The sequence below is a fragment of the Schistocerca gregaria genome, chromosome 3 (assembly GCF_023897955.1).
Source record: "Schistocerca gregaria isolate iqSchGreg1 chromosome 3, iqSchGreg1.2, whole genome shotgun sequence".
Classification (NCBI taxonomy): Eukaryota; Metazoa; Arthropoda; class Insecta; order Orthoptera; family Acrididae; genus Schistocerca; species Schistocerca gregaria.
The window spans coordinates 149,967,468-149,979,533 of NC_064922.1; the positions used below are offsets into that span (position 1 = coordinate 149,967,468).

Consider the following 12,066-nt stretch of genomic DNA (forward strand, 5'->3'; position numbering starts at 1 on the left):
AGGGCTGTGATGTTTGTGAATGTAAACTAACATTAGCGTCTGAAGCAGACTTACTTACTCTTTACGTAAGATGATGAAACTGTAGAAGTTTAAACACTAAGTATCCTGAAACTTCCTGGCAGATTAAAACTGTGTGCCCGACCGAGACTCGAACTCGGGACCTTTGCCTTTCGCGGGCAAGTGCTCTACCAACTGAGCTACCGAAGCACGACTCACGTCCGGTACTCACAGCTTTACTTCTGCCAGTATCCGTCTCCTACCTTCCAAACTTTACAGAAGCTCTTCTGCGAAACTTGCAGAACTAGCACTCCTGAAAGAAAGGATACTGCGGAGACATGGCTTAGCCACAGCCTGGGGGATGTTTCCAGAATGAGATTTTCACTCTGCAGCGGAGTGTGCGCTGATATGAAACTTCCTGGCAGATTAAAACTGTGTGCCCGACCGAGACTCGAACTCGGGACCTTTGCCTTTCGCGGGCAAGTGCTCTACCAACTGAGCTACCGAAGCACGACTCACGTCCGGTACTCACAGCTAAGTATCCTAGTTAGATAGAACGAATACAAAAGTATTATTTCTAATAACGTAAAAAGTGTGTGGTCATATTAACTAGAAAATACGTTTTTGAACGTGACGTGTGTGAACAGCGATCCCAAATGTATGTGTATGCAAGGAGGAAGGAAAACAAAACAATCTGTTTCTGATCGGTGTCGTGAAGTTTTGTAATTGTGATTTGGTTTTCATACGAGAGGACTAGCCAATCGTTTTACAAACAAGTTAAAATGTTCTTTCGGGTTAAATTCGAGCCGGTGATATAAGAACATCACCTTATATAATTTGAATGTCTACTGCTCTAACAACTGAGCTACCGAATAATTGAGGTACAGATGAGTAAAACGACAATTTCGTTGAATGACACTATCGTTCGTTGTAACTGTGGAAGAGCGTATCTCGGAACTAAGTTAATGTTAACTTCACAGTGCAATATATTTTTAATTACGTTAGTGAACTTGTGCGTCGACGTGGTGGCAATTTGCCAGTTCAGTGCAATCACATTTTACGCATTTCTCATTCTCTGGAACACTCAAAATAACCTTGCAGGAGTTTCTATAGACGTATTTGTACAGTATGGCACTAAATAACATTTGTAACCTTTTTCGGAAACGTAAATTCCAAAACAAGCCATCACTGTGAATTAGCATTATCACAGTAGGAGCAGTAACCTAGCCAGTGACGTCACAGGCATCACATGACTCCAATGGAGCTTTCTAGCCGGCTTTCAAATTATTTGAATTTCATTTCCGTTTTTATTAAAGAATGCTGAAATTCAAGTGGAAAACAGCGTGTTAGGAGCATAAAAGGACATAATTTTATCATTTGAAGCAATTTCCAGAAAAGAGTCAAATATCCTAGGCATGGGATTAGTCTGCTGGACGCATATGAAAAGTCAACCTCTGTGACACTGTCGGTGGTGATTTAGCTACTTCACTTTCTGACTTGAGCGTCGTGTCAGCTGGGATGTTACTAATCTGAATTATGTTGCTGTGAGTCAGTGCTCTAACTCTGACACAGCTACGAACAAATACAAATAGTATTTTTTTAAATTACAGTTATTTTTGAAACAGTTTTATCGGCACTCCATTCACATTTAGGTCAAAATAACCACAGCAATTAGTTTTCAACAGACCACCGTATAATGGCGGAATAATGAATAGTGGCACATTCTGATTATAAACCTCACTGGTAAGTGGCATCATTTACAACCCATGCCTATTTATCCAACAATCTAATACAGAGTGTATCGAAGGATGGCGCAAACTTACACAGCTGAAGGTACATGATAATAGGAGCACAAATGTCAAGTAAACATGGGTTCTCAAACGATTTTCCTTAAGAGCTATGAGATATTCTTGATTTTCAAAATTGCGAAACAATACTCTTCTACTGCAAGCTCTTTGTTTTCCACATTTTGGGGAGTGGTAGTATGGACCAAAACAAGAAAAAAAAATGTCCGGTAAACATGTGCTCTAAAATGCATACGGTAAAAGTTATGAGCACCTTTTCATTAGAAGAGTTGTGTTCCAAAGTACCGAAGATGAATAGGTGCTCGTAGCTGTTAAGGTATGCCTTTTAGAGCACATGTTTACTGGACCTTTTTTCTTGCTTTGATCCATACTACCACTTCGCAAAATATAGAAAAGCAAACAGCTTGCAGTAGAAGAGATTTGTTTCACTGTACTGAAAATAAAGAATATCTCATAGCTCTTAAGGTACGCGTTTTAGAGCCTATGTTTGCTTGACATTTGTGCTTCTATTATCGTGTACCTTCGGCCGTGTAAGTTTGCGCCATCCTTTTCCATACACCTTGTAGATATATTTCTTGTTTATATATTTTTTTATTGCTTCCTTCAGACACACTCAGTCTGTTTGTAAGATGACGTGGTCTCCTGACCGTCATTTCTTACATATTCCGTCTTCACAATCGTATTCTGCACATCAAGTTGCTTATTTCGAACCCAAACTCGATAAGGTAGAGTCAATTTTGTATGAATTCATGTAAGCGATATGCAGATCTAATATGTAAATCGCAAGTGCGCACTGGGGTCGAAAAATTCGAGGCTGGCGTACATAACATGACGGCCACAGGAATTTTCGTTCTAAAGAGGAAACTAGCCCGCTGGGAAGACTGTCCCTTCAGAGGGCTGGGTCAACAACACACCTACTTTGGCCGAAGCGACTGCCCAGAGAGAAGACAGCTTTTGCCGTTGCGAAGGGATAACGACCCCCATGTTCGACTTAAAAGCAAATTCCACTACACTGTGTGGGAGCGCCCAGAAGACGCATTTTTTCACAGACCGACTGCGTAGTTACGAAGTTCTCACAGGAGGACAGTGTGCGCCTAATGGAGATGCTACAGATTTCCGCACTGGTCGACTTAAACGAAACGTCATTCTCCCGTTTTAAAGAGCAACGCTGATTGGCGGAATATTTCTGACACAAAGAGTCAGAGGAGTGAGGTAAGGCAGTGAATGATATACCCTTGCAACTTTTCCAGAAAAATGGGCCGTACCGTTGTTGCTCTTGGAGCGGGAACACGTAACGAGAGCAAGTGCGCTCGTACATGTACACAAAGAGCGAGGAACAAAGTCTCTCTCCAGTACTTCACTGGGAGAGCACCTATGTCGTTAGCGAATCAGAGTGACACTCTATATTGAGTCGCTCGCGATTAAGCATTGTTCACTGTGTTGGCAGCCACACTTATTGTGCGGTGCAAACACGGACAGACTACTAGTACCTGCGAGCGAGTATTGAGTGTCATTGCGGTGGACTGGTTATCTGACCGGTGTACCACGCCAGTAGTTAGACTAGGGGCGGGCAGGAGTCCTTGACTTCATCAAGGTGTAGGGAGTGCTAGATTGGCGAAAGTCAATCCAGATAGAAAGAGATAGTTGTGTTACTTGTCAGCACCTAACAACGCAGGCAGCAGTCATGGCAGCTCACAGTATTGTTCGCTACAGCATATGTGAGCCCCATCTGTCCTCCATAACAGTACACTCCATTACATTTCTCACGTGACAGCCTTGATCATACCTAGAAAAGTTATTCAAGTTGCGCAGGCGCAGCTCTCAGCCATTCTGCCGAGTAAATAACATTCTTAAAGAAAAGGGAGAAAAGAACCTTACAAAACTTTGGAAAATAATACCATTTCTATCCATAAGAGGCAATCCACTATTCCGAAAAGAACTCGGAAATTTATTATTATTTTATAAGAAAAAGTTTCACTTGATTTCTCGGAATTTTTTGTAATAAATAATATTTTTATTCCATTTAATGTTTTTCTTACACTAACTGGCAATACTCCCGTACACAAGTATCCCATAATTATGTAAGAATATATAGAATATTTTTATGTCTTTCCCTTACAATGGACGACTCCAGAAGATATCTGTTGCTGAATGTTTTTCAAGCAGTTCTTGTTGGTACATTAGGAGCGTCTGTCTGACTTCGGTAGTAGTGTGGGGTGGAAATTGTTTCTTGCAGGAACCAAAGGGTACATGTTGAATCAATCCATTGCACAACTTGACAAAAGAAAACCCACACACTCACATGTTCACATAACAGGTCGTGTTTTTAACGTTTTTTTAAAGTTGTTAAATGTTTTGATTGATTACAGTTCTGCATCTGAGCAAAATAAAAATGTTAATAATAATAATTCAGTAGTGATAAAACAAAAGAGATGTGCATATATTTATAAATGTGTTATGTATCAATAAAATATCAATTGAGAAACTATATGCGCAAGTATTGGTTAAAAGCAAGGATAGAAAATTTAAAAAGAAAATGAATAGTGGACAGTTATATTTAACAATAAGAGCCATTTTACACTATGTTCTAATAAGTTACCTGGGATCTTAACCTCCATAACTGTATACTTGGTTTCAAAAAGTCGATTCCACCACTGTGGATATCTGCTTGTTAAGAGATCTTCTGACAGAGAGTAACTGTTAGAATGCGTATTACTCTTTTATAAATATATAAGAACATTTACATATAAATTTGCATCACAATGAAAAATGCTCATATCATCGCACGAAAGAGATAGTGATGTTGTAAGGCGTCAGGCAAATCCAACACCTTCCATGAAATCCCTGACATGATAAGCAAATCCAGTAGTATGTCACATAGCTCCGAATAAATCGTGACATTAAATTAACGAAAGTAATACGAGTAACGAGTGAGCAAATGGAATACCACTGACTAACATTAGAGTGCCTAAATGCATGTCATACCTTCCCACTGTGAGACAGACGCAGTTCCGAGGGGAGAAACGAGAACAGAAGCCGAGAGCAGAACCGTGTTAAGCTAGAAGGCCCTCCGATAAGGGACGGACTGGGCACCCACGTTGCCAGCTAACCACTAGGGTAACACAACCCACACGTTTTAGCGTGAAACTGTTTCGCGCCTCTGTTACGTTAAGGACCACCCCCCTCCCCCCTCCCCCAGTCCATGTAAAAGCTAGAGCTCTCCAGAAAAACAGTATAAATCTTACGATAACACAAAAAGGGCCACTACCACCCACAAGTTTTAGCGTGAGAGTTTTTCGCGTCTCTGTTACGTTGCAAACTTTAAAAACATTGCCCCACCACTAAAAGTATAACGTTTCTCATTGGACAGACAGAATTTTTGTAGGCGGAGCTTAAGGTTAACATTGAGACCCTGATTGGTCAAACACAGCCAGATAGTTTTTTTTAACCAACTTCGGTAAATTGTAGTAAGGAGAAGTTAGGAGAGGAGAGTTGCTTCCGAGACGGCGAGCTGGACGGAGATGCGCCGGCCGCCGCCCCCCTGACGAACACCGACAAGGTAATGAACGCACGCGATGCCGCGTAACAGCGCATAAAGCTTCACTCAGAACTGCAGAAGTATCATCTGTTACACCCCCTTTTTGCGTAATACTAGTGTCGATCGTAAATTTAAGCTCATGGTGTTCACATTTGCCACTTGAACCAAAAATCTGAAATGCGATGATTTCTCTGTTATATCATTATTGAGAAGCCACATCAGCCACTGTAATTTACAAGTTAGATAAGTAATGAAAGATAATTGAGGGTCACTGTAGACCATTTTGATAGTTTTCTCTTTTGTGAAACTTAATTTAAACCTAGATTATAGATGTGATATGGCATAGGTCATCCTTCGATCCATTGTAGAACTTGGAAACCCATTCAGGAAATATTCTTTCACATTCTTGTTGAACGCAGTTGGTTTTTACCATCCTGTATTGAAACATTTCCTTTTATCAATAGTCCAATTTATAAACAATGTTTTGTGAGTAGAATAAAATTTCCAATGGTAAACTTAACTGCTTTTTCGACGTTATTTTACCAGCTAACTAAAAATAGGAAAGCCTTGAACCCCTTCCACTAAATTTAGTTAGTATTAAGATTCTTTTACAGGGAGTGCAGTGGAGCTGACGCTGAGATCATTTAGTATTTGGTTATATCATCGCTAGTCTCACTGAACTCTTCTGAATTCTACATGTCATGTGTGGTCTGGCGTCCCCTTACCAGCAACAGGTCCCAAGTTCAAACTAGTCAATTCCGTAAAAAAACACGCTCAGAGTGTCGTTGCGCGAAAGTGGTAGGGAGACACGATATAGAACAGACACCACCATGAATGTTTAAAATGTAAAAGAAGGGAATGTCGAGTAACGTGTTATATGATATCCTGTGCTACAACATGACACATGCCATCATGTAACTCTTACATGTGTGCTCCTCAGCCATGTGATACAACTTATATATTGGTTACTATGGTTGGCGAATCTTCTGCGTTTTGGGCACAGTTTCAGGAACCTAAGCCTACAAATTACAAGATGCAGGTGTGCCAACAGCTTGCAGCCAAGGGACCTCACTGCGCTGGGGAAGTAGGGCAAATCGTAAAAAAACGGGAATGTGTCAAAATGAACCGTTTCCGTGCACTCAGTTCACATGAGAACGAATTTTATATGCTACATTTAGCTCGACTTTAAACCAAGGTATGCCGACAGCGGATAGAGTTTATTGGGTCTTAATATTTTCGTTTTGACTTTATCCATTGATCTACTTTCGTGCGAAGTTTGGACCATTTTGTAAAAATATAAAGTATAGAAGTTTGAGCGTTCAAAAACCTCCGACGAAAACATATTTTATGCGCATATGCTTCGTCTTGTGTACAGTATACTTTTAGGAAAGGTACGTTGGTGGTTCAAGGTGCAAAGATAAAGAAATAGATTGAAATGCAAAACGTATCTCTGCAGAAGTGTAACTCAAATACCCCATTATTTCGCTCCTAGTTACCAATCACGGCATGCCACTGAACCAGAAAGTTCACGTCCATCTGACCCTACAACCACATATCCTTTAAATCCTAACCCAACGCAGATTCCACAATCTCCCTTTCCCATACGACGAAATCCTACCTAATAATTTTATTTCCTGTTAGGGCTACCTCACAATCCATCATTTCTTATATTTGGATTCCCTGCTCCACTTCCATTGCATCCTTATCTGTCCCTTCCGTAACCATGGTCCAGCCTCCACCATAGTCACGCATAAACCAGATCCAATGCCTCGTACCATTCATTGTCCCACATTACGCATTCCCCATATATCAGCCCAGCAATTACGTTACAGACGCAGCCCTCACAACAGCACTTAACCCTCCTACTCCCAATTTACCCTTTCTCATCGCTCACTGTAAGGATCCTGCCGCGAATTTGTGGTAAATTCCTGTGGGACCAAACTGCTGAGGCCATCGGTCCCTAGGCTTACACACTACGTAATCTAACTTGCACTATTCCGAAAAGACCTTGACCCTCCTGATTAAGATTGCACTGTTAGTTTCTTGTCTTTTGTCAAAAGATATTACTGAATCAAAGTAACTTACGCTAAGGACAACACGCACACGCATGCCCGAGGGAGGACTCGAACCTCCGGCGCGGAGAGCCGCGCGAATTGTGGCAAGGCGCCCCTTCTTAGATCGCCCCAACCTGCTGCATTACCTCGCTTTGTTGCTAATCACCCCTCTCATTGTCGCAGTGCATTATTATTCAGTGATCGGCTGAGAAGTTGCGAATACTTCTATTCTTGGTGGACCATGTGTTTTTGTGGGTGTAATTTTAATTTCACTACTGTAAATAGTGAAAACTTCAGCCATTGTAACGGTTGCTTTAATGTTGCCGTTGTAAGAGCTGCTAGTATTGGCACATGCTGCTGCTGAGTTGGTGAGCTTTGATTCTTGTAATATGATAGCTTGCCGGCCGCGGTGGTCTCGCGGTTCTAGGCGCGCAGTCCGGAACCGTGCGACTGCTACGGTCGCAGGTTCGAATCCTGCCTCGGGCATGGATATGTGTGATGTCCTTAGGTTAGTTAGGTTTAAGTAGTTCTAAGTTCTAGGGGACTAATGACCACAGCAGTTGAGTCCCATAGTGCTCAGAGCCATTTTTTATGATAGCTTACTGCACATACTATATTGGTGAGGAAGCTAACAAAGATTTTGGTTGGTGTTATTACACTACTGGCCATTAAAATTGCTACACCACGAAGATGAAATGCTACAGACATTAAATTTAACCGACAGGAGGAAGATGCTGTGATATGCAATTGATTAGCTTCTCAGAGCATTCACACAAGGTTGGTGTCTTAGGCGACATCTACAACGTGCTGACACGAGGAAAGTTTCCAACCGATTTCTCATACACAAACAGCAGTTGAGCGGCGATGCCCGATGAAACGTTGTTGTGATGCCTCGTGTAAGGAGGAGAAATGGGTACCATCACGTTTCTGATCTTGCGAAAGGTCGGATTGTAGCCTATCACGATTCCGGTTTATCGTATCGCGACATTGCTGTTCGCGTTGGTCGAGATCCAATGACTGTTAGCAGAATATGGAATCGGTGGGTTCAGGAGGGTAATACGGAACGCCTTGCTGGATCACAACGGCCTCATATCACTAGCAGCTGAGATGACAGGCATCTTATCCACATGGCTGTAACGGATCGTGCAGCTACGTGTCGATCGCTGAGCCAACAGATGGGGACGTTTTCAAGACAACAACCATCTGCACGGACAGTTCGATGACTTTTGCAGCGCGCATCCGTGTTTGGCGACATCGCGGTGAACGCACATTGGAAGCGTATATTCATCATCGCCATACCAGCGTGATGGTATGGGGTGCCATTGGTTACACGTCTTGGTCACCTCTTGTTCGCATTGACGGAACTTTGAACAGTGGACGTTACATTTCAGATGTGTTACGTCCCGTGGCTCTACCCTTCATTCAATCCCTGCAAAACCCTTCATTTCAGCAGTATAATGCACGACTGCATGTTTCAGGTTCTGTACGGGCCTTTCTGGATACAGAAAATGTTCGACTGCTGACCTGGCCAGCACATTCTCCAGATCTCTCACCAATTGAAAACGTCTGGTCAATGGTTCCCGAGCAACTGGCTCGTCACAATACGGCAGTCACTACTCTTGATGAACTGTGGTATCGTGTTGAAGCTGCATGGGCAGCTGTACCTGTACACGCCTTCCAAGCTCTGTTTGACTCAATGCCGAGGCCTATCAAGGCCGTTATGAGGGCCAGAGGTGGTTTTTCTGGGTACTGATTTCTCAGGATCTATGTACCCCAATTGCGTGAAATTTTATCATTTGTCAATTCTAGTATAATATATTCGTCTAATGAATACCCGTTTATCATCTGCATTTCTTCTTGGTGTACCAATTTTAATGGCCAGTAGTGTACTATTCCGAAAAGACCTTGACTCTCCGGATTAAGATTGCAGTGTTAGTTTCTTGTCTTTTGTCAAAAGATATTACTGAATCAAGGTAACAAAATTATGCCAGGAGATTCGAATAATGCTTCAGCTTTCATGCATTTTTCCCCCTTGGACGACATTCCCTACGTGCTAATTAATGTTCAATAATATGCCTACACGGTACTGCAAATTTCACAACACTACTTTGTTCTCTCCGACTGGGAGTTCGCGACCGAACACATCTGAAGACACATCAACGACTGCAGCTGTGGCGCACGCTCTCAAAAGGAAGCAACCTTAACCCTCATTGTTGAGCACACAGAGAGTCGTCGCACCTGCCAAGGTTGTATTTGTACTCGTATCGGTCGAGATGCAGCAGCGGTGACCTCACAACATCCTACAACTTAGTGCAGTGAACTAACATGGTTAGTACTGATGGGGAGCTCGTGAATGAGTCGTTCAAATGAACGCTTCACTCCAGTGAAGTGTGAACTAACCACTCAATTTCAATGAACTGGTACTTCAAACTCTTCACAGGTAGCACACTCCACACTTTTTTCTAGTTCACTCACTCTCTTCCCCTCTCCCTCTCCCACTACATCGAACCTGCGTCAATCATCCTCCCTTCCCGTCAGTCCTTCCTCTACTCAAGGTCCGTAAAAAAAATACCTCTACTGCCTGTCGACGAATCGCGCGGTGTTTGTGGGGAACGATAGGTTTACGAGGGGTTGGGGAAGTTAGGGGCGAGGCCAAAGCAGCGTCAGTTGCTTCCTGCAGTGCTGACATCATTACCCATGACTATTTGTGCAGTTAAACTTCACGTCTACGGGTAGCCTACCATTGGCAGCACTTCCAGACAAATGAATCTTAAAGATACAAACGAGGAGGCTGGCTGTGTGAGCACGCACAGCCAACATGAGAATAAAAGGTTTGTTAATAACACTGAAAGAGGGATTTTACCTGAAATCGTGCCAATGAAATCTACAGGAAAACTTCTGAATAATTACTTAATGTAGGTATATAGACTTCGTGGCAGTGGTAAACAAACTCATTCTATTTTGGATTAAATTTTAAAAGGTACATAAAATGGGACTGCATTTCGTTCGTAGCGATAGTTTTCAGTCCATTAATACTACAAATAATGTTTCATTTGGCAGATAAGGACTTTTTTGGGCGCTTCATGAGAAAATGTCTAGCAAAATTAAATGTAATACCTTATTTATGTGTGACAGGCCTCTCTGTTTATCTTTCCTTTGTCCCCTTCTACCATGCTCTATTTAACTCACTATCAGACCCTGTAAGAGCGTGAAACGTTGCGTGCACGTTACTGCATAGTTCGGCCATCTGTTGGTAAAATTATGAAGTATTACGAAGCTTTATTGTAAGAGTGAGGCGAAGCGAGCGTAGCCGCGGCTGAGCGGCGAACTGGGCAACTTCGCTATGCTTCTGTTCTTCATGAATGAATTACTTCATTTGAACGCTTCACGGCAAAGAGTGAAATGAGTGAAGTAGTTCACGGGAATGAACGAGTTCGACCCATCTCTAGTGGTTAGGTCTCATCATAACACTGTAACAATCGTCAGTTTTGTGTTTCATGAAACAACAAACAATCTTTATCACCTTCAGTGAGCAATTTACTTTTTAGTAATTTGTAACTTTTTTCCTTTTTTATGTTAAAATCTCAATTTGCATGCTTTATGAAATTACAACACGCTATTAAAAACTGAAACTTAAAAAGGCAGAACGTATGTTTACTACTGTTGGCCTCGGAATATACTAAATGAAGAAGCGGAAGAAGGAGGAGGCGCCGAGGAGAGAGGAAGAACAAAAGACTGAGAAAGAGGAAGACAGAGAGAGCAGGTACGTACTTTATGAATTCCTGCATCTCCGGAGCGCTGAGGTCGCCCTCACAGATACCACTGCCTAGCCTCTTCCATGAAAGTATCATGTCGGTCGCCGTCCAATGGGCCATCGCCATCCAGTCAGAAGTTGTTCTCAGATACTTGTACGAGGCAGATATGTCAATTTCTGTGAAGTTGGCAATGCTTTTCTGGAAGCAGAAATAATCATAATGTATGACAGGTACTTGATGATACCTTCAGAGAAAAGCTATTGAATTTCTTACCTTTATAGAAGTTTGATAACTGCAGGTAATGTAGAGCTCTCTATTCTGTATACTGATTTAATGTGTATGTAATAAGGACACTTTTTCATGCACTCTGCCTTGAGCCATTGTCGAGTTGTAAGAAAGCTTTTCTCAGATGACGAAGTTACCTATGAGAAATGTTACCCCCTTAATGAACTTTCATTGCACGTAGACAAGATGGACAGCGATAATCTTTAGCAGGTACCTACTTGCCATTAAGGGAAAAAGTTCAATGTTTAGGGTCAATATACGCGTGGACACTTGGAAGAAATTTTTTCACACAAGCGACTCATCATTTGGCGCCCTTCCTGCCCCGATTCCTCTGGTGCACTTTCACCTATGTCAGCTATAGCTACTAGCTATGGTAAGCACTGTATAGAAATCTTACAGCTGTGACGTCTCTGGCACCATCTCAGCTTGCCGCGCCAAGTGGCGGCTTGTGTAGCTTGGGCTTTAATATACGATATTACTATATTACTTTCTCTATGTTGTCTGATTACAATGTAAAGACATTGCCGGGACCGCAGCCGTTACGAAACACATCAAATGAATTCGCAATTATACAATGAAGGCTTTCACGATCGGATGGTACTGTTGTTGATTATTCTTCAGGGTTATATGGC

General features: G+C 42.1%; 1 protein-coding gene across 1 annotated transcript in view; it reads right to left on the minus strand.

Moving 5' to 3' along the window:
* LOC126355060 (UDP-glucosyltransferase 2-like) overlaps positions 1-12,066 on the minus strand; it is a 57,874-nt gene that overhangs the window by 30,281 nt on the left and 15,527 nt on the right. Inside the window, exon 3 of the mRNA XM_050005228.1 lies at positions 11,166-11,347. Coding sequence (XP_049861185.1) covers positions 11,166-11,347 — 182 coding nt within the window. The remainder of the gene's footprint in view (positions 1-11,165; positions 11,348-12,066) is intronic.